Here is a 24,284-nt window from a genome sequence, read left to right as displayed (position 1 = left end):
AGAGCTATGCCGAATTTAGATGAATTGATGATGAAATTGTGCTAAGTGTTAGAAATCTTTATTGAGCTAGGATTCCTTACTCGACTAGGATTCTACTTTCCTATTTTCATTCTTTCCTATTCCTTAATCGACGATTTCTTTTCAGGAAAGACAAATCATATTTGGAAAGAAAGAAGAGTTGCCGAGTTGCATTCCTAGTTGAACAAGGAAATCATATCCGAGTTGAAGAAGGAAAAGAGGAGGCCGGCCTAGCTACTCCTAATTGGACCAAGATTGTTGCCGTGCAGCCCTTAAGTGATCTCCCTATTGGATTTGGTTTCCTACATCAAGTTGGATATGGAGTACATAAATCAAATCCATAACAAAGAGGATTTCAGTTTCCCAATTGGTTTCTATCTCCTTATGGGACGGCAAGAAGGCTTCCTAGACTCCTATATATAGAGGCTCTCCCTCTCCATTCAGATCATCATCAGCCTTACACACAAACACAAGCCATAGCTCTGCCGAATTCATCCTTCACCCTTCCAAGAAATCCTAAAACCGATTCCATCATTTCCCACCAATCAATAGCCTTCAAACACGCTTGTGAAGAAGGTTTCATCCATAGAAGTCTCGGCTACACTTGTGGATTGCTTGATTTATAAAGTGTAACCATGATTCACTCTTGTTTAATTTCGGTTTTGGTTTTGTTCTTGTTCTTGGATGAAGTTTGTGATTTGTGTAGTGTAATCTTGTTTCAATTTTGTCTATGAAATAGCTACTTGATTTAATTTATATAAAGGATTCGAAATTGTTTTTGGTTTTATGAAATTTCTGTTTTTGGTTTCTGCCGAGTATTGTTCTTGAACAATTTCGATTTCTAAGTGTTATGACTATGCTTGTAGCATGATATTTAGGTTGTTGGATTAAAGACTTGTGCTAAGAACATGTTTATTCTTGTATATGTGATTTTCGAATTGCATGGTTGTTGGTTAAGTAAGTGACATACTTGATGAATTCAATGTGCATGGCTTTGGAATTACATGATGAAGATGAACATGTTAGATTTCGATTAAGGCTGCTTGGTATTGATCGAATGTGTTAAGTGTCTATGTGTTTAGGTTACTGCTTAGAACCCTAATTGCATGATCCATCCTTGGTTGTTCATTATATAGTCTCGGCATGATGCTAAAAGAAGTCATGAAGCTTGTTTCGATCCCTTTATGTGAATTTTTTTGGTGATTGTTTATGTGTTGGTTGGTTGATCACATGTATATATTAGCTTAGGTTTTATTTACTGTTTTTATGATTCAATCCGAAACCTATATCAACCATTTATATCTTTATGAATTCGTGTTAAGTATTGTGATCCTAAGCCCTGGCTGGATCCCCGGTTTGTGAACGATACCCTCTTGCTTTATACTACTAATGATGTGTTCAGGGTTAAATATTGATGTCGAGTAATCGAGCATTCATCAGAAACTAGAAATCATAGAACAAAAACCTAAAATACATCATCTTTATATAACTCGAAATCATACTACAACTTCATAGACAAAGTCGAAATAGATTAACAAAAACCAAACATTGTAATCATCCAAATACAAGAAACCTAAAAACCGAATTGAACATAGAAGAATCATGTTACACTTTATGCAATCTCTACGCATTCACAAAGGCAGACCGAGACTTCTAAGGGGATGAAGCTCATTCACTCAACGTGCTTGGAACAATGGATGATGAAGGATGAAATTCGGATTTAGGATTTCTTGGTAGTGAGTATGTGTTTGGCCAGAACTTTAGTTAGTACTTGGTGCAAGGATTGATGATGTTTTCATGTGGAAAATGAGGTGCTATATATAGAGGAAAAAACCCAAGGGAGGCTGGCCACAAAATCCACAAAGTTGAAACCAAATTGGTTTAGGTTTATTAAATTTTCTCAATTTGGCAAAGCTGACCTTTGTGTCTTGTTGTCGCCATAACTTTCTCTAGAAAATAGATATTGAGGTGATTCCAACTGCATTTCAAAATATATTTCCGTAGTTTTTCATCCATATATGATACATTGTCTAATTCATTATGAATTGTCCATAGGAGCCCGTCAAAGTTGGATGACATTCACTGGCAGAATTCTGATTCTAATAAGGATTAGACATTAATTACATATATTCTTCCTCCTATAATGCTGATTTTTTTTGCACAAAATTCCTCATTTGAATTATGAAGGCATCAAAAATCTTAATTGTTGCAGCTTTGTTTGAATTTTCTTACCTCTTTTCATTTATTTGTTGCATGACTTCTTTGACTTTCTTACCTTTTCTCATTTATTTGCTTCATGTCTTCTTTGACATTCTTTGATATTGATTCGATTCCAAATTCTATAGAAACTAGACTCACACAGCTTTCTATCCATATATGGTACATCTTCTAATTCAATCTGAGATGTCCAGGGCAGCCCGTCAAAGTTGGACTACGATTAGGCTTTTAAGTGCATATCTTCTTCTCTTTAATAATTCTGATTTATATGCACGAAAATATCTTCACATACACCTTGGAAATCCATCTCGAACTTGGTTTTAGAATCCAACTCCCAATAGGAAACCATCCATTGCCGCACGACCTCTCCTTATTCAACTAGGAAACTGATTTTCAGTCTCTCCTATTTCCTTGCGCAACTATGATTGCTTTCCTTCTCAAACATAGATTTTTCTTTCCTAATAAGAATAAGTACGTTAGAAATAAAGAAATAGGAAATGATGAATCGTATTCGAAGAATGAATCATATCACAACAAGGATTCTTAACACTTAACACGATTTCATCATCAATTCACTTATAATCGATATAAGCTCTATCTAAACACTTATTCAAACAAAATAAACTAACACATACTAATAAAATGTAACAAAGAGTAAGAATATGACATAAACGCATTAAGAACGTCACACTTTTTGTTCCTATCAAGGAGCCATAGATCGGATATCATGTATCAATACATTAATTTGCCAGTACTATTGATGTTTGTGTTGATTTGTTATATTATTTCTTTTTCTCTTTTAGTCTAATTAATAACACACGAAGCACATTATAAAACCACTACTAGGATTATGCATGTTCTTACATATCAGGTCTGATGTGGAATTAAACAAAAATCGATGTCATAGTGGGTGATGTCTATGATCGCCACTTTATGACATCATTTCATAACCGATGTCTAGGTTATTTTAAGACATCAGTTGTGTTTCCGACTTAAATTTATTACTCTAATAATTAACTTTTTGATGTTTTCACCTATTGTATAACCATCATATTTTCCATTTCTTGGTTTATGAAGATACATCTAGCAGACTAACAGCACAATTGTTCACATTAACATTAATATTTCTTCCAGAAATGATGTTATAAGATGAAATAGACATCGATTATTTATTATTCATTTCTTGTATATCAATTTTCCGTTTGTACTTTGTCATGTTCTTTTGTTTAAAAAATAATTTACATTATTAAATATTTCTAAAGACAATGTTGTTATATCTTTTGAAATCAATTTTCTTTAAAAAAAACAGTGTCATGGTCTTTTAAAACATCGTTTTCTTTATCTTTAACGCTGTAAGTTTCCCATTACACAACAGATTATATGTCAGTTCTAATGTCAATAATGTGTTTTTGAACATTGATTTTGGCAAATTGGCTAATGTCTCTACCAAGGAAGACATCATTTTATGTCCTCAGATCTGATGTTTTTTTTTCTGCTTACAAACATATGTTCTTCACTACATCCTAATTTGTCTAATTCAAAATGCAAGATACTTGGATAGAAACATAATTAGTGCATCAAACAACCACAAGTGAGTCAACTACAAGATGTATACCACATCAATATTCAAATTCCAACTAGCTAGTCAGTTGCAAGACACTTACACTTTTGGGTGTTCTAATCAGTACTACATCTACAAAATATGGTTCAACAACTAGCTAGCCTTTCAAAATATATATACAGTCCGTCTTTGCTACAAACGTCCGGACGGTCCGCACCTTCTGGATTCGTCGATTCCGGCCACTGGTGACGCGCACCAACGGCGCCGACCTGCACAGCCACACTCCCCTCCTCTCGGTGCTCCTATCTGTGCCGGCTAAAGCTACAACGTCGGCCGTAATCTCAAAATTCAAAGTTTTTGGGCACCGTGCGGAGATTTCAAGATTCCGGCCGCCGTAAGCCGGCGCTACAGCTCCGCCCGACACATACAAGAGCGTCGAGAGGAGGAGAGTGCGGCTTTGCTGGTCGGCGCCGTCGTTGCGTCGCCGTGGCCAGAATCGCCGAATTTGCACGGTGCAGACTGTCCGGACGTCCGCATCTGAAAATTTATGTATATATATATATATATATATATATAATATACCTATAGAAAAGTCTGAAAATAGTCAGCAACTTCAATCTGAACCTCATCAAGCTCTTCTTGGGTATACGATTTGTGATTCCTTGCTGTAGCCCACTGAAAATATAAAGAATGCAGTTATTTTTTGACATACTGAATCCTTCACTAAGTTCACCACATCAGCATTTCTATCCATGAACAAAATGCTTAATGTTACAGCTCTTCAAATACACACGACTTCAGCCATAACAAGAGCTATTTGGACAAGTCCCAGTCAGTTGATAATGAATACGGTAAAGGAGGCAAAGAGGGCATACCATTTTGTTAACTCATGAGTAGCATTACCGCTATGAACATGCAGGTGTGTGAACAAAATCGAAAAAGCTTGATTGTATCCATGTATGAGTTACCTCAAGTGTGCATGTTTACTAAAGCAGTATTCTACATGGTGGTCTAGTTACTGAAGACCTGAAAGAGAACCAAAGAAGTACAATAACATTTCACCGAAAGAAAGCACAGGAAAGAAGTTGTATAAATAGGTATAAAGTTTTCAAACTGTTGTAATCTTTTGGGTGCTTTCTCAGCTCCTTATTCCAAGTACCTTGTTCAACCACAAATATGTCTTGTCAGTTGGCATTCAACTATAACCTCAAATAAAATAATAGCATTTCAATTTAGAACCTGACATTTGAAAGCATACTGAAGAAATCTTGGAGAGCCCGGACCTGAAATTGAAAGACCAATAAATAATGTTATTGCAGGGTCTTGCTCCATAATTGCTTTAATGTAAGATAACACAAGATTCACTGCTAGAGTTGAGCTTTTTTCTTTTTCAAATAAAAGAGGAGACAGATTTCTATTTACTTTCTTTGTGTTACTAATGAACTGGAAACGCATTGCATACATTGACCAAGATTGGCAGTGTTGTACCTCTTGTGCTGCTTTAGTATCTTTTATCATATTCATAACATATGGAGCATCCAGAACCTCCCTCAAACTATGCCTGCGGTTGCAAGTGAATACACATTAAAAAGAATCTGATAAATAGTGGAACTTAGGAGATAGGATGCCTATAGTACTGAGCAAATAAGTATCACATGCACTGGGAAAATGAAATAGCAGAGCTTTATTTACATATCCATAGCAAAGTTAAGAACATGATGTAGCTAAGCTCATCACTGAGATCCTCAGTTTACTTAGCCCATACGAAAGTTGAAATAAATGCAAATTGAAAATTGAGAGATGAAACCAGTAACAAGCTTGTCAGTTGTCAATTGGTGCAAAGTTATGATAGTTAATGTTTTAAAACTGTCATAAACCAAAGGAAATAAAGCATGACCATACTTGTAACCCGAGGTTGTATGCACAAGAATTATTCGTGATTTGTTCTCAATGATAGGCCTCAGCTGTTTTCTCTCTGCTTCCAACAATAAGTGACAATGAAACAGATTCTGTAGCACATAAGCATTACAATGACATATGAATGAAATGATTACTTAAAACCATTTAAATTTTTTGACAAGTTGCTAATTCTAGAAAGCTTTAAATGTAGCACTAATGAAGTCCACTTATATATATGAAGCTTCAATGAGTAATCTTAATATTCAATAAAATCAGTGAGCTTTGCAGTCTCATATGCAACCTTTGTAAAACCTGGACTTGCAATCATAGCGCAGCGAATAACACTGAAATCAACATACATACTTCAAGAAAGCCAATAGCATATAGACAGATGTTAGATTAGATATATACAAACTATCTTTTGAAATCTCAGGGAGCTTCAGTATAGACTCAAACCAAAATCACATGTAACGCATTTTCAAAGAACTAGTTCAAGGCCTACTTATACAGTTATACCAACAATACTACTGCTTAAACCAACTCCTAATTCCAAATACTCAAAAGCACCAATCCAAATTTCTTATAACTAATCACTGAAATCGAATAAACAGACAACCAATTCTGAAATCAAAGCTAACCTCAATGTCTGCCATCAATTCATTCCAAATCCATAATAATCAACCTTTCCATAATTACTTCTCAATCATGATACAACCATGGCCATATAATTATAGGCAACCACTTACAGGTCTAGCCACATGAAACAATGCTCAGAAATTCCAAATTACCTTGATCAAATACAGAAGGCCCCAAAGAAGAAAGCTCTCCTCCGACAACTAATGAGGTAGAATCCACTCTCTGCTTCCACTTACAGGTCTATCTCTTCGTTTGTAATTTGTTACATAACTCAATTGTAAACCTTAAAAAACACATGCTGCAATTGTAATTAAATTCCAAATTCAATTTTACCTTCAGAATCCCAAATAGCAGGGAGCTTCTTGATGGATTCCATAATTAGAAATCCCTCTTCTAACGCGAGCCAGAAGCATCGCCGGCATCGAGGAGTCGCCACAAACAATGAAGAACAGGAAACCCAGAAATGCGATATTGAATTAATCAAAGCTTGATATCGGCGTCGGGGAAACAGAGGAGACGAGAATGGTCGTGCAAGTGGAGGAAGCTCGCCGCTGGGATCAGGGATCGGAGATCGGAGATACAGTCGCTTCCGACTGAGGGAGTTGTGTTCGTTGGGTTTGGGTTTTCGGGTTCAAGTGAACTGGGAGCTGGGAGTTTTTAGAGTGAGGAAAATAGAATTGAGGGAAAATATGCCAGTGTGGGAGGGAATTAGACAATTAGGTTTAGGGAATTGAAAATTTTGGTAACTGTTGGGAGAGAATTAAATTGGGTGAGGATGTTTGTTTAAGTTTGGGGGGAGGGAATTAAATTATTGGTATCCCGCTTTTGATTTTTACATTTAATCTATTTCACACCCTTTAAATTTTTTTTTGATGAAACCGATTAACATCGTCCAAAAGAGAAAGTGATGAATATTTATAAGAGATATCGGTTATTTGAAAACTGATGTTAAACAAATTAACATGATGCGTTTTTCTAACCGATTGAAATGACGTGATGTCTATTAACACAATTCTAGTAGTGAATTTTTTTTATTGTAGATTTATGGCAAAACCCTCTCTACTAGGGTTTGCAAGAGCAACATCGTTTAGTGGCCAACATTTCAATTTTCTCCATCTTCGTTGGAGAATCTCAGCGACACTTCCTCTAGTGTCGTGCCCTCAAAGGCGGAGACACCCTTGGTTTCTCCTTTTCTGGCTAGTGCCTCTACGACGTGGTCCATCTTTCTCACGGCAGTGGCTCGTGTTTCCCTCTTTCCCCTATTCTGCTTCTCTCTCAGATTTGGAGGACAAGGGTTTCAAGGAGGTCGAACGACATGAGGGGTCATCGATCCTTCACAAGAAGGATTTGGGATCTCGGTTCTTGGTTGGCAGCGTGGATCTCAAAAGAAGGTTTTTTCGGGAAGAAGGTTGTCGAAGGCTGGGCATTTGTACCAATAGTTAGATCGGTGCAAGGATGGATGTCAACGCCGGATTCTTGGCTTGGCAAGGATGTTCCGAACGACGTTGGATGTGGGCTGGTGGCGTTTGTTCAGGATTGGGGAACGGGGCGAGTGGTTGGTTGTTTGCTAGAGTGGTGCTACGGTGGAGGACGGTGTGGCTCTAGTCGGCAATTCTTGGGTGCCCAGATCTTTGGGTGTCCTGAGTATTGCTACTTGGGCTAGATCTCTGTGGGGGCCCAAGGGCTTAGGTTGTTGGGTTAGGATATGGACCCTGAAGGTTGGGTTTGGCCGATTTGGACTCCATATTATTTTTTGTTTGGAGACCTAAATTCAGGTTTCTTGTTTCAGAAATAAGTTAGCTAATATTGACAAAGGCTTTGGTTCTAGTTACGATTGAGCGAATTACAGCGGATTTCATCATAAAACTTGTTAAGAAATTGGTGATTTTTAGTTTTTCTAGGTTTTTGTAATTTCTTAGCTTGTTGGTGCACTCTCAATTACATTGCCTTAGAAAACAAACAAAAGGGTATTCATGGTGTACCATACCATATATTTGAGCGTTATTGATTAAAAAAAACACATGAAGCACATATTACAAACGCAACACTGAGAAGTTAGAAAAGACACGAGTCCTAGGCCCAAAGACTCAGTAGACACGCTCATAAACAAAAAACCCTAAATTTATTGTCAAAATCTTCACTTCAACACTGAGGTTAGGCCGCCTAGGTACTGAGGTAGCTAATGCTCGCGACCAAATGATTCCTGATAAAATCTGAATGCCAGAGGCCAAATAACTCTCCATCATCGCTGTGTAAATTGAAATTGCATGCAAGGAAAAATAACATGCAAGAACAAACAAGGAGCTTCCTGTAAAAACATTTATTGGTAATGAAGACCACCAAGCAACAAGCACAACACCACTGGTCACACGACGTACACAAGCTTCAGTGGTTTGCCGTACTACAGCCAACGTTTTGTGTAAAGTACGTTGAGTGGGCAGATCACTGAAATGTAGCCAGCCATGGACGAAGTAATCAAGTAAAATTAGGGTATATATATGGAATATATAATCAAGTAAATTAAAGATTTTGCCAGAAGCGATGTTAAAAACTTCTCATGGTTATAGAGTTCGAGGGATTGAGTGATCGATCATAAACCCGTCATCTTATTCATATCTCCTGTCAAGTTTCAAAATTTGACTTTTTTTTTGCAAAACTTTTATTTATTTATTTAACAAAGGAGCTGGACAAAAGAACTTGATCTCCTATGTCTGATAAACTCCAACAAAGAGGATAAACAAAAGGTCAATCCGGCATGTGTACACCCACAAATGCAAAAGCATAGATATAAAAACTCATAGCAAATAACAAGCCCTCAGCCAAGAAACCCTTAATTAAAGGACGAGATGAAGCTGGTAGCATTGGCAGACAGTTGTGAGATACCAAGAATAGAGAAAATAGACATATCATGATGTTTCTTGTAAGGATGAAAAGAATGCAGAGCAGACTCTCTGAATAATTTCAAAAGATGACGTTGAGCTTCCAACACATTAAAAATCTTACCTTCGAAACGCATCAGATTCCTAGTGATCCAAATAAACCAAATTAGAGCAGGAGATTAGAAACCAAAGTTGACATTTAGGTTTTGGGAACGCTGAAACACCAACACCATTAAACACTTCATCAAGGGTACCCCAATGCGAGAATGAATGAGAAAATAGAAGGCAAACCAATTTCCATAAGGCCACAATTTCATAACAATACAAAAGAAGATGTGTACCCGATTCTGCATGACTTTCGCAAAAAGAGCAACGAGATGGAAGTAAAAAACCTCATTAGTTAGTAAATGCCCATGAAGAGCCTTCTAAACAACAAGAGTTTTGCGGGGTTGAATTGCTTTATTCCAGATCACTTTACCTCAATCTTTTGCTGTCAGAATTCTTGAGGAGGAGTGTGGCCATAAAAGAGAGTCAGATGTGTCTGCATTAGGCAGAGCAATGCGCTCAATTTTTTCTACTGCTTGAGGGAATGAAGAAATAAAATATATTGGGAGAACCCAATGAGAATCAACAATAACATCATTCACCTTAGCATGAAGTGGAATAGAGCTACTTACTCCAACACTAGTAGTAAGAGGCTCACCCAACCAATTATCTTGCTAAAATGGAATCCTCTTGCCATCACCAACACTCCAATGCAAAGAATTTAAAAACATTGGCTAAACTTTTTTGAGACTCAACCAGACTTTATAGGTTGGAAATCATCTTTCAAAAAACGAGCTCTAAGTAAAATATAGGGTAGAGAGGAAGATGAGAGCATCTCCCAACATCTCTTTATTAGAAGAGCACGATTAGCCTCAAATAGATCACGTAACTCCAAACCTCCTTCCTCTTTGGGTTTATAACAGTGACGCCAAGCAACAAGAAGCATGCCTATTTTCAAAGGGTTTCCAGTCCAAAAAAAATTCCTAATCCAAGATTAAAGGTCATGAAGTAAACCAGCCGACCACTTATAAATCTGAAAACTATAAACCAAAATGCCTTGAATCATTGACTGAATAAGTTGTAGCCTACCCGCTTGCGACAACAGAGAACCTTTCCAAGAGGACAACTTGCATCTCATTCTATATGCAATGGCCTGAAAATACACCATCTTGGGACGTTCCTGGAAAATCGAAACCCCAAGATATGTGAATGGAAGAGGCCCCTGCTTGACACCCAAAATTTTCCGGATAACAAAGTGTCTACGGTGAGCATATTTCCCAAGAAACACAAGTGATTTAGATTTATTGACTCTTTGCCCTGAATTTAAGCCATATTCTTCCATAAACTTTATTAGATTCTTCAAAGATATCTTGGTACTCCGCATAAAAACCATAATGTTATATGCAACTAGAACATGCGAGGGTGGGGTAATACTAAGAGGAGCTGATAGTAAATGAATAAGTTCATCCTCAGCCACACCTTAGTGAGACCTCTACTTAAAACCTCTTCCGCAAGACAAAACAGAATAGGTGACAAATGATCTCCTTGACAAACACCATGAAAACAAAGAAAAAACTCTTCCATCTCACCATTAACTAAAATTGATAAGTGTGCAAACCCCAAAATTGCTTTAATCCAGTCACAAAAAGGATCTGAAAAACCAAAAGACTTCAAAACCCCAATCAAGCATGTCAAATGCATTTTGCACATTAAACTTAATTGCAATGTTACCGCCCTTACAATTACGATCCAGGAGGTTAATGCATTCTGAAATCAATATAATGGGTTTGCAATAGTGCAGCCTCTAACAAAAGCACTTTGGTTAGGTGAAATAATCCGAGTAGCAATACTTCCCAAACGATCAGCTACAATCTTTGTGATAAGCTTGAAAATAAAATTCGCCATAGCAATAGGACGCAACTGCGTTACGGTGTCTGTTCCAGGGACTTTAGGAATCAAGATCATTAAATTGGAATTTAAGTGGGGGAGAATGTATCCAGTACTGAAAAAAACTCTGAACAGCTTGGACTACCTCTGCACCAACAACTGACCAACACGTCATAAAAAAAATTTCTACCAAAACCATCTGGACCAGGAGAACTATTATGATCCATGAAACACATAGTCTGAAATATTTCCTCAGATGTGGGAATGGCTGTTAACAAAGCATTATCCTCAGTAGTCACGAGATTAGGAATTACCTGAAAAACTAGACCAGTGTCTCTTACAAAAGAATCTGATGTGAAAAAGCATTGAAATAATTTACGACATGATCACTAATTTTTTTTGGGTCATCAATAATACTGTTTCCATCTCTCATAATTGATAATGATTGTTTAAGATGCCGAACTTTAAACATTGCATGGAAGAAAGAAGAGTTTCGGTCACCTTCAGTAAGACATTTTATCCTTGATTTATCACATTAAAATTTCTCTTGAAGCAAAAGAGCCTCATGAACTTGAGCACTGGAAACACTCTCCCTAGAAAGCAAGTCATCAGAAGGACCCGAGCTACAATTTCCCGCTAAATTATATGAAAATCATCAAATGACTTCTCCACCATTATGTTTACATCTCCAAACTTAGCTTTATTCCAAATCCGAATCCGCTATTTAAGAGTCTGCAGCTTAGAAGCTAAAACAAATATTGGATTACCAGAGAAATGAGAACCCTGCCAAACCTCCTTCACCAAAGAAAGAAAACTTGGATGATCTAGCCACATGCGATGGAACCGAAATGGTGATCTTTAGTTAGGTATAAGCTTTAAAAATGACACTAAAAGAGGACAATGATCTGAGGAAAAACCATGAAGAGTAGTGCACTCCAAATTGCACCAAACATCCATCCAAAAAAATTGTTAAGACACCGGTCAAGCCTCATTTCAACACTTGCACCAACACCCTTTCTATTCGTCCAGGTATAAGGCAATCCTTTAGTAGGAAGATGAATCAACTCACAATTAGTTGACATGTCCTGAAAGTCTGAACATGTAACGGCATTGTGAAGAATTCCACCTCGTTTTCATGAGCACTCAGGACACAATTAAAGTCACCGAACACTATCCAGGGTCCCTGAACAAAGGTACTTTTAACATGAAGCATATCATTCCAAAGCCGACGACACTCTGTTACTGTAGTTCTTGCATAAACCCAAGTCAAAATACAATTAACATTATCCAAAGTGCAAGAAATTGTGAGCTACTGGTCTGTAGCTAGTAACACAGTAGGTTGAATAGCTTGATCACATAAGAGCCAGATATTTGGAGGTTAGTCCCCCCTGTCATTCACAGCTGCTAGAAACATCTTTAAAGAATGCCAAAAGGAAGATTTAAGTAAACTTAAATTAATAAAAGTTTCAAAAATACCAATAATAGCAGGTTTGTATTTGCGAACTATTCTACTCAAGACTCGACGAGTGGGGGCGTTGCCCATACCCCGAGCATTCCAAAAAATTATCTTAATAGGTTGAGGCGTGAGGTGGGAACACTGCTAAGGGCAGGGTAATTGTCCAAAGCTTGTTCTTGCAGTAAATTCTCACGCATTTTCTTTTTTTGCTTCTTTTGCTGGGATCTAGAAAGAACAACAGTCATACATTCCTCCGTCTCACGAACTACATTTGCATTGTCTTCTATCCTCGTTGAGGGGGTGGGGATTGAGCCCTCAACATCATCTAAAACCTCCTTAGTAGCCACCATTGAGTTCTCTACATCAAGGGTCTGAGCATTTGGCCCCTCGAACACTTGGTATGCCAATTGCTCAATTAATTCATTAGCAGCCCCCACAATAGCCTCCTGAGCTAGAATGACAAATTGATTTTCACTAGAAGTAGGAGTACATGGCCTTGGAACCAAAGCTCTATCATCTTTAATAGTTCTCCCTTCATCAATGTCTCTCAATTGTCTTCAATAGTTCTTCCCTCATCAGTGTCTCTCGACTCAAAATTCATCCCTTGATCAACTTGTGCTATCACTGTACATGTTTTTGTACGTGATGGAACCGTACCATTAATTTCAGTTGGACTAACTGATGACTGAGTCTCTATACTTTGATCATTTGAAACTTTCTCTTTTACTTTGTATTCTTGTCGGACCTTCGGTTTCGAAATCGGCTTCTCAGAATGACGAGGCTTTGGATCACCTTGTAATTGTCTACAACGATCGGCCATATGTCCAGCCATACCACAATGAGTGCACATATTCTCATAAACAATCTTAATAGGAAAACAATGTGCCTCAGGCTCGACCATGAGCGAAGATGGCAGTTCGTTTGCAAGATCAACATCTACTAGCATACGAGCATAGTAACCGAACTCACGCTCCTTGTAGCCTTGTCCAAGTGCAAGGGCGTGCCCACTCCACGAGCAATCTCCATAAGATGTCGAGGATGCCAGTAATCTTGGCTCAAACCATACATCCTGACCCAAAGTTAGACATGTGTTTGTGGAAGGACATCCTCAGGGACAAAATTAGGTTTCTATTGCGACAATCGAAAGAGACAATCTGGCAGAGTGCATGTACCACCCCCGAAACTCTGCGTAAATCATCCTCAGTGCCGAAGTGAATATCAAAGTAGTCTTTCCCGAGTGGAACTAAACGCCATGGCGCTGATGGCTTCCATAAATCGGCAAGTAAACCCTTGAGAACATATGTTTTCATTGGGATAGAACCCTTACGCAATAACAACCTACCAATCAAATTGGTTGTGAAGCTTTTCAGTTGCTCCTGGTAGAGAGCTTCATTGATCTTGACATAAGTCATGTCTTCGCATTTGACCGGAGCAGGCAATTGGTTTCGAGAGACCGAAGACTCAATTGAGTTGGAGAGAACAGAGGCAAACGTTTTTGCTTTGGGAACATATTGAGGATGAGGAGCCTCCTCCAGTGGACACAAGAAAGCCCATGGACACGCGGCTGTACCTGCGCTCATCGCCGACATGGCTACGTCGGTGGAAATCCTAGGATGCATCACTTTTACGACTCAAAAGAAATTCCGGAGAACAAAGTTACTTAGTGCTACAGGGCGTCAGCCAAGAAATACTCACAAGTAGAGTTAATTTGTCTCGCAGACCTTTTAGTTCGTCGATAGATTAGTCTTACAAGAAACATTTCAACTAATAGGTTAAGTTATTAATTAATTAATTTGCTCACATATCCAATAGTTAGTCCACGAGATTTCCACTTTTAATCTTTACTTTAAATTATGTTTGCTACTATTGACTATTCTATACCAAACAATAATAAAGATTAATAAGGAACGTAATACTACAATTCACTATCAAAGAATTAAGATGTCAAAATTAACAAAAATAAATAAATAAAGAGGTGATGCGGCCAAACGCTATATACTAGCGATGGACATCCAGAGTGGAGTAAACGATTAAACGATCAATCGATCCACTAGTTATATACCTGCCGGCCAACATACAAAACTTAGCAACCCCATTAAAAACGTTAGGCAACACTTTCCACAAATGGCATGCAAACCTAAGCCACAAATTAATCATGAATACAGTTGTATGTATATATTCTAATGTTTTAAAAAGTGAAGGCGTATCATAAGGCATTTTCTTGAGATCCTTGAGCCTTAGAACTTGAGGCGCATAAGGCGTAAGCCTTATGTTATAAACAATTAGTAGTTAAATGTGTAAATATATAATTATACACATACAAAAAGAACAAATATACATAAGAACTTACCAATTTATTGCATTTAGATATAATGAAATTCATAATCCAAACGTTTTAGATAGTTTTCATCAAATTAAACACATTATATAAATAAATATAAAAATATACTTAAAAAGATTATTTTCAAATGCGTAGTAAAATGCGTAAAAGGCGTAAAAAAACGTAACATAAAACGTAAAATGTGAGTCTCGGTGTCTAGACCGAAAAATAGAGGTGTTATGTAAGTATCTTTAAGTTTTTTAAGCCTCAGGCGAGTCTTGAGGCGAGTTTTTTAAATTTTGATATATTTAGCCTGAAGATATTATCAGTTAGACTGTAATTAATTTTTAGGTAAAAATATGATTTTCATTAGTAAAAATAAGAGTGCACACAATCTCATTTCTCACACCCTACACTCAACATTTCTCTAACCGATCCCTCAAATGGCGAGCTTGAAGTTGTTCGTTTTTCTTTCCCTTGTCCTCGCTATCATCTCCCATCAAACGCACAAACTTGTATTACCTCAGGGACTCTGGTTTGCAAAGGGAAGTCATACCCTAAATACACTTGTTCACCGCCTGTAACATCAGCCACCAAAGCCTTACTCACACTCAACGATTTCAGCGAAGGTGGTGATGGAGGAGGACCGTCATATTGTACTGGAAAATTTCATTCAAACAGTGAGAGGATTGTGGCACTCTCTAGCTACTGGGTAGTTTGATAATAAATCGCGATGTGGGAAGATGATAAGAATCACAACAAGTAATGGGAAGACTACGACCGCGAAAGTGGTGGACGAAAATGTGATTCTCGTGCTGGATGTGATAAGATGCATGCCGGTCAGATGCCGTGCAGGAACAACATCATGGATGGGTCTGTAGCTGTGTGGAAGGCTTTGGGACTTGATACAAATAAAGGTGTTTTTCCGGTGACCTGGGCCATGGTATAGTTAGCCAACTCTTCGTCATTGCCAATAAGAATAATATCATCCACATAGAGCAGTAAATATATTCTAGAGGAGCCAGAATGCAAAATGAAAAGAGAGGGATCAGCATGAGACGACTTAAATCCAAGGCTAGGTAAAAAAGATGGCAAAAAAGATGTAAACATGTCATTCCAATCCCTAGGAGCTTGCTTGAGACCATATAGAGATTTCTGAAGTATGCAGACATGAGAGGGATGTACAGAATCTTCAAAACCTCCAGGTTGAGCCATATAGACCTCCTCATGTAGTTGACCATGAAAGAAAACATTTTTAACATCAAGTTGATAAAGCTTCCAGCCAAAATAAGCAGCTAAGCTAATAATCAAACGAACAATTGTGTGTCTCGCCATAGGAGAAAAAGTTTCTTCATAGTCAACACCATACTCTTGACTAAAACCTCTAGCAACTAATCGTGCTTTATGTCGAGCAACTGTGCCATTAGCATTTTTCTTCAACTTAAAAATCCACTTGCAAGACACTAAATTCTTGTTAGGATGTAAAGGAACCAAAGACCATGTTTATTGTTGCATCAAAGCATTGTACTCCTCTTGCATAGCATATTTCCACTGAGGAATAGCTAAAGCCTTTTTATAACTCACTGGTTATACCATGTAACACCCCGTACCTCAGAAAACATTTTCCTTAATTTAAGAACTATGGGCATGTATAACCCGAACTTTCATTCCATAATTCTCGTAATTATTGGGAATTATTTGAACGTTCGTATGTAAAAGTCTTTATTCTACACCACCTACGTAGTCCTTGTTCAAAAGTGAATTGAGTTTTGAGAGCCAAAAGTTTGAAAATCGATTAAGTTGCTATGGTTCAAGAGCTGACTTTTAACTCGTCACTTATATCTGAAAATTTTCTTCACAAAAGTCATAGTGCTCGTCCATATGAGTTCACAGACATATGACATGCTTAAAATGGTTATCGTATGTAAAAGTTGTTAGCAACTGAAGTTGAGCATTAAATTTGGATTTAATGGTTCTTTAAGGACAATAAGGTAATTTCACCATGATGCCCTAATCTTTTTATTTTCTTATCCCACATTCTCGGCCGCACCCTTTTCTTTTCTTCTCCCCTCTTTCCTCCCCGATGAAATAGAGAGATAGAGAGACCGAGGCTTAGAGCTCCGGCCTCCCCAAGATGTAGTGTCGTTGTCCTCGAATTTCTCGCTGGCACGCCACCATAAAAACCTCCCTCTTCCTTCCCTTCATCAATTTTAATTCACAAAACTTACATACGCTAGTTTCTGAAAGAGATCGAATTCAAAAAGAGGAATTCCCCATTTCCGATCAAACCTATAACTCCGGCCACCGATCCACCTATTTTAGGCACCTCATTAGGGAGTGTTATGTTGTTAAGAAGGGACTCCAGTTACTGAAAAAAGGAAAGTTTGTCACTATTGAGATATGCGAAGGATATTTTGGGCATTGTCAGGTTTAAGCCTTAAACAGTGAGTTAGACTTTGTTTTTTTTAAGAAGTGCATGCAATTATTTATTTGGCTTAAATTTTTTAAATTTAACTATTTCATTTTTATGAGAATTCATTATACTTACAGTAAAGTTACTTAGCTTTCAAAAGTAGAATAAGTTTCCGAATGTTTTAATGAGTTCCTTATTATTTGATCTACTTTGCATGAAGTTTTATTAAGTTTTTGAGTAACTAAGTTGATTATATTGACAAAGAATGATATCCTATTTTTATTTCAGTATCCTCTCCTTTAATCATAAAAAGGGGGCACGATCAACGGAATCATATCGCATTCTTTCCAGTATCATCTCATTTAGCTATATAAAGGGACATGATCAACGAATAAGAATGTCATACATTTTCTACGATTATTGTCATTTATCTTATTGAGTTTCGGAGATTCAGGAAGTCGTATTCAGAGAAAGAAAAGAGATTTGTTCTAATTACTTTACGAGTACCCAACCCCAACAGTACAACAATACAGTTATCTAGTTTTCTTCGGTTACGTGCACGTATACCACCTCACTCTGCTTGTGTATTGACGGAAGCACAAGTGCATGACCAGTTACCCCCGCTCTGCCTGATGCGCACAGGTGTACGACCAGCTATCCCTCACCTCCGCTCTGTTTATGTTGAGTACGAACTCAACATTAGTGCATGACCAGTAGTCCGCCACGCTCTGTGTAATTTTGACTCAGTCAATTTATGTGTAGGTCCAATTTAGTTTTGGGTACAAGATTGATACAGCCTTCAATTTATCAAATATTTTAGAGATCTAGTTTTCAAGAAATAACACATATCCTCAGCCTCATCTTCCTTATGAGATTTCATTATCTTACTTCCACTATGAGTTTATTATATAATACAGTTCTTAAAGACATGAAGTAGTTCAAGTGTTTTATAAATCAATGATCTATTTTCGCCATAAAGGTTTAAAAAATTGCATGCAAGACAGTTTGCGAAAGAGAACTGATTTTAAGGAATTAAGTTTTATGAGGAACCGTTTTCACAATTGGATTATTTTTGTCCTCTCACTGAGTTTATCTCACGTTTTTTATGTTTTTCTTGGGCTCTTTAGTTTTCTGTTTTGTCCAGGTTAGCGTTGCTGAGGTCGGTGCAATACTCACGTCAAGGGTATATCAACTCAATCATCAAGCGTGCCTGTATGTTGGTTAACTGAGTTATAGATTAATTTTTGTTGCATGGAAATATTGGAGAAGAGATAAATGATGTATTATGTTCATTGAGGGTTGTTGGAGAGTAGTTGAGGTGAATGACCAAAGGTCTTGTAGTTAGGATGTTAGAATTGTGTTATTAGAAGTGTATTAATTGAGTTACAGGTTTTGGGGTAGCCAAATTTTAGAGGAGGTTATGCAGAATTTTCGACATAATCGTTCTCTAATTTTGGGCTACACAGGCCCATCTCAGATTTCAAGAGAAATCTGGGAGCGGGTATGTCATACCAAGCTTGGATCTGAGGAAGAAGATGAAGAAACAGGAGACAATAAGCATTTCTTCTTTGAGATTCCTCGTTTCCATCTGGTTAACATAGCATGATTAATAAGACCATCAACTGGATGTAGAACATTGGTTTCAAAAACTTGACATCTTGGTTGAGAAGAATTTATGTTAAGAACTATGGAAACATAACCATCTCCAGTTTGAGTCTCAACTTGAACTAGTCCATTATCTTCCTCAAAATTAATGTTAGTATGAGCATTAGTATCAAATGCTTGTGGAGAACATGACACAGGAGATAAAGCAGATAAAACTGGACTAGAAGTAGTGGCACGAGTAGCTAAAGGAATTGATGGAGAAATATCATAAGATAAAAACTGACCTGGATTTGATGAGATGTGTGGAGAAGATGCAAGGTTGGAATACTGTGTTGAGGACTGAGTATGAGTAAAGCTAGGAGGGAGTATTGGAGCTGTGCTGCTAGCATTACTTGCAGTAAATACAGCTGAAGAACTAGACTGATTATGAGCATATGGAAAATATCCCTCATCAAATATTACATGTCTAGAAATAATATATTTTCCTGTAAGTAGATTATAATAGATATAACATTTATATCCAGTAGCAAAACCCAGAAAAAATACACCTAGCTGTTTTGGGTTGCAGCTTGTCTGTTCTAGTAGCTAGAAATGGATAACATTCACAGCCAAAGGTCTTGATAACGTCCAAAACGGGTTTAGTCTTGTAAAGTCTCTCAAAGGGAGAATCCATGTGAAGTATAGAGGCATTCTATTATCAAGTATGCATTAAGATCACAGGCATGATACCAAACTTTTCTTGGTAAAAATGCAGTCTGCAATAAAGTGACTGCTGTTTCACTTAGATGCATATTCTTCCTTTCACACACACTATTTTGTTGTGGTGTATAGGACAAGAAACCTGATGCAGTGTACCTTTATCACTAAGAAACTGTTAAAAAACATTGGTCGTATATTCTCCTCCTCCATCAGATCTAAAAACCTTAATCCTTGCAGAAAATTAGTTTTGCATAAAAGCATGAAAAGACTGAAAATATGAGAAAACCTCACTTTTATTTTTTATAGGGAATATCCAACTGTAACGAGTATAGTCATCAACAAACAACACAAAGTATCTATATTCATCAATAGAGGTATAGGGAGCAGGACCCCATACATCACTATGAACAAGTTCAAAAGGAACTACATTCTTAGTCTCTGAATTCTTAAAAGGTAATTTTTGAAATTTGCCAAACAAACAACTAGGACTGGGACTGGTATGGTTCGGTTCGGAATTCGGCCGATACCGATACCGATAATTTATTTGGTTTCGGTTTCGGTTTCGGTTTTAGTTCGGGATCGTAAATTCGAAACATAATACCAAACCGAACCCGTACATATCGATTCGGGATGGGTTCGGTTCGGTAAATTTGTACACTTTTGCATGTATTTCTATCTTTTTATAATTATTAGCTAATATAAATTAACATTCTAAGTCTTTAAAAGTACTATGTAGAGCTAAAAAACTAAAAAAAAATATTGAAAATGCATATATTTAATATATTTTATATATTTGGTACGAATTATATATATACCGAACCGTACCGTTTATAAAATTTTGATATTAAGTTCGGTATGGGACAAAGACAATTTACCGATTCGTACCAACTCCCACCCCTACAAACAACCTTCACAAACTAAACTATCTTTATCAACATTTGCAACAATATTGCTTTTATTTAACATCCTACTCACAACTTCATTACATGGATGCTCTAGTCTTTTGTGCCAGACAGATTTCTTCACACACTTTCCCAGATAAGTTGTAGACTTTGAAGAAACAACTCCACTTGAATGACTTGCAGACTTCAAAAACTTCAGGTCAAGTGGAATTGGATACAATCCTTGCTTACTCAGTCCTTAGTACAATATTATCCCCTACACCTTGTCTTGAATCACACACATAAATTCATCAAACCAAACAGAACAATTATTATCTTTGCATAACTTATAAATGAACAAAAGATGAGCATCCAAGTCAAGAATTAAAAGATCATCCTAAAGTTTAAGCAAACCAAGAATTGCTCTACCATTATGAGTAATATTCAAATGATTACCATTACAAACTTGAACAGTGTTACCATGAGGATAGGGAGCAATATGGTTAAGAAGTTGAACTTCATTAGTCATGTGATTAGTGGGACCTGTATCATCTAACCAATATTGAAGAGCATGTTGATTCAGATTTGATGCAACTAGCATTGTTGTAATTGCATTAGTATTCATGGCCTCATTGCTTGCACCATTACCATTGCCATTGTTCTTGTTTTGCTGATTGTGGTTGGGAAAACCAACAAGATAGTAGCATTTGTCAGTAGAGTGATTGTTTCTGCCACACATTTGACAACCTCTTCAATTGTTGTTATAACCTCCACCATTGTTATTGTTACCTTGACTATTATTGTTGAAACTTTGCTGATTAAGTAGAGTGAACAAAGATACATGTTCTTGCACCATGACCATTCCTGCCACAGACTTGGCATACCACTCCATTGTTGTTATACCCTCTACCATTGTTGGACCCTGCATTATGGCCAACATTTTTGTTATTGAAACCTTCATTGTTATTATTATAACCATTGCCTCTACTAGAATTGAACCCCCTACCACATTGTTGAATCTTGGAGTACCTCTGCCAGTAGCATAGAAAGCATTCATGTTCACTGCTGGATCAAAAGAATTCAGTATAGAGAAGCCATATGGAGCAAATCCATGAGGAACAGTGGGAGGTTGATTGGAAACAAGAACCATTGGAGCAGTAGAGTAGCTCACACTTCATTATGACCAGAATTGGATGATAATGCTCCAGATGAGCTTACTTGTGCAACCATAGCAGAAAGAGGACCATTAGGAGTAGCTTCATTCTCAATATCCACTTCAGCAACTTTAAGCAATGTCTTCAATTCACCAATAGAGCAAATGACAAACTGAGCTCTAATTACTGTCTTAATTGCAGCATATTCAGATGGCAAACCTCTAAGAACAGTCACCACAATCTCTTCACCATCAAGAAACACTCCAACAGTAGCCAGTGCATCTCTAGCAGCTTTAATTTTGTCCAAATAGACCTCAATACTATCATTCCCTTTCTTTAGACTCTACATAGTAGACTTAAGCTGAAGAATATTATGACGATTAGGAGCAGCAAACTTGTTGCGCAAATTGATCCACATCTCACAAGCAGAGCTACTGCCTACAACGCAAGACATAGCTACCGGACTCAAGGTGTGACCTATCATATTGACAATACTCTGATCTTGAGTTTTTCAAGAAACATAGGCACTATTCAGAGTTGGAGTGTCATTGAACAAACTCTGGTGGACAAGGAATCATTACATCCACAAGTCCATAGAGATTCTAACCACCCAAAAGGATGCAAGGTGAAATAGCCAAGTAGAATAGTTTGAATCATCCAATAGGATGTTCGGAAGATATACAGTAGTCTGAGTAACTCTAGGGATTGATGAATTCATGATCCAATAGCTAAAGATGAGCTTACAAATAACTAGGTATCGGGCTTGTTTGAACAAATTTTTAACTTTCCAATCACCTGGAGTTGAATTGGAAGAGAAAGCACTTGGAATCAGAGGCAAATGTTATACCTTGTGCGCCGAGGGAATCAACAACTTTAAGCCCTTCAATTATGCTAGCAGTTCAATTCGGCACTTCAGCAGCTAGAAGATCGAGTAAGCTTATAAGGTGCTTAATTACCATCGTAATATCACCCTGTTTAATTACCATTATATTCCATTGGCAACGAAACCGGAAATTGGCAAAGTTACTACGCCACGGAACCATTGTAGTCTAAAATGAGCAGAATCCAAGCTATATATATCTAACGTAAACCAGCAGTAATGCAAAAAGTTTGGCAAAGTTGCTAGACCACTAAAACACACATTCCTCGGGAAGTAAAATAGATGGATACGATGAGCTAGATGCATTGTGCATCTATCTAACGTCCGTAACGTAATCAAAACAATACACGATGTTAGTAAAAGCATTATGAGAGCAGTAACAACAGTGTTATTGGCTGGCCGGAATTTGTTAGTGCAGCGTGCATGTAAATTCTGAAGATCGATTTGTATTAAAATTGGTATAAAAGACTATCTAATTAGCAATTATATATTTGAGTGTAATTAACATATATTTGAGTTCGTCTTTGTAGTACAATAAGATCTTTACAGAAATTTGTATCGCAAATTATTACGATTAAACCTTAATTTATAGGGCCAATTACACATAAAGCCACTTCATGACTCATATTTTTAAATAAGGACACTCAAACTCAAACATTATTTCCCACATAAGACCATTTTCTCATAAATGGTTTCCATTATAGGCATTAAAGTTGAAGGAAATTATAGATTGCCACTAGAATTCTAAAACACCCAAATATTCTCTCCTCCATAGCTAGGCTAGCAAGGACTCTGGTGAGATCCCGGCCGACTCCGGCAAGGTCCCGGTGACTTTTTGCTGACTCCGGTGAGGTCCCAGCCGACTCCGGCCATGTTTCGGCAACTTCCGGCCGACTCCAGCAAGATTTCCAACAATCTCATGTAATGTCAAAAAAGATACTATCACAGGTATGAAAAGATACTATCGCTAGCAATAAAAGCTACTACAATTAGATTTCCGACAACTTCTGACGAAATTTCAAAATCTACTACCGAGTCAAGCAAAATCTACTAATACTGCATACTAAAGATATTATCAGTGAGAAACAAAACTAGTACCAAGATATTCAAGCGAATGAAAGCTACTATGAAAAACTACTACCAAAGAGAAAGAAAGCCACTACTAAAGGTAAAGAAAGCCACTACCAAATGGAAAGAAAACTATTACCAAAAGCAAAGAAAGTCACTATTGTATAAAGATATAGTTACTATCACCATCATCAAAAGTTACAACCAAAGGCAAAGAAAACCACTACCGTACAAAGCTATAGTTACTATCAGCATCATCAGAAACTACTACTACTAAAGACAAAAAAAAAGCCACTTCCAACAACATATAAAGATACTACCAACCAAAAACAAAGCTACTAGCCAAATTAATAGTTAGTGTTCAAAAGCCTTGAAAGGCTCACTTACCTGGTTCAAACCGGCCCCGCCGCCGCCGATTGTTGTGGTTCGAGGTCGCCTTCACCATCTAAAGAATGAATCTTGATTTCTCCAAAACAAACTAAGATCCATCAAATATAGATGAAGCCTTTGTCATCGAGGATTCGGGCCTCCGTCGCCGAGAGGCATTGTCATGGCTTCAGCGACAGAATCATCACCTGCGTCGACATCATGCTTTTGCCTCATCGAAGCAAGGTCGAATTCCTATAGTCTGCCCTAGGATCTAGAGAGAGAGAGAGAGACATGTCG

The 24,284-nt window shown here is 37.4% G+C and overlaps 1 protein-coding gene and 1 long non-coding RNA gene across 2 annotated transcripts in view; one reads left to right on the top strand and one right to left on the bottom strand.

The window, feature by feature from the left end:
- The window catches only part of LOC126787321 (kiwellin-like), a gene marked incomplete at its 5' end in the record, with an annotated part of 33,150 nt that extends 17,283 nt beyond the window's left edge, over positions 1-15,867 (top strand). Inside the window, 3 exon segments of the mRNA XM_050513226.1 lie at positions 15,432-15,633; positions 15,635-15,718; positions 15,721-15,867. Of these exon segments, the coding sequence (XP_050369183.1) occupies positions 15,432-15,633; positions 15,635-15,718; positions 15,721-15,867 (433 nt within the window).
- LOC126786775 (uncharacterized) lies at positions 4,899-5,760 on the bottom strand. Its single transcript, XR_007671216.1, has 3 exons — positions 5,285-5,760; positions 5,041-5,079; positions 4,899-4,955 (listed from the first exon to the last, which is right to left on the bottom strand). It is a non-coding gene; the product is annotated as an uncharacterized LOC126786775 (long non-coding RNA).
- Positions 15,868-24,284: the final 8,417 nt, after the last annotated feature.

Source organism: Argentina anserina, chromosome 3 (assembly GCF_933775445.1).
Source record: "Argentina anserina chromosome 3, drPotAnse1.1, whole genome shotgun sequence".
In the NCBI taxonomy this organism is placed as follows: Eukaryota; Viridiplantae; Streptophyta; class Magnoliopsida; order Rosales; family Rosaceae; genus Argentina; species Argentina anserina.
Note: the sequence above shows the minus strand (reverse complement) of the source record. Positions and strands in the feature narration are given on the sequence as shown.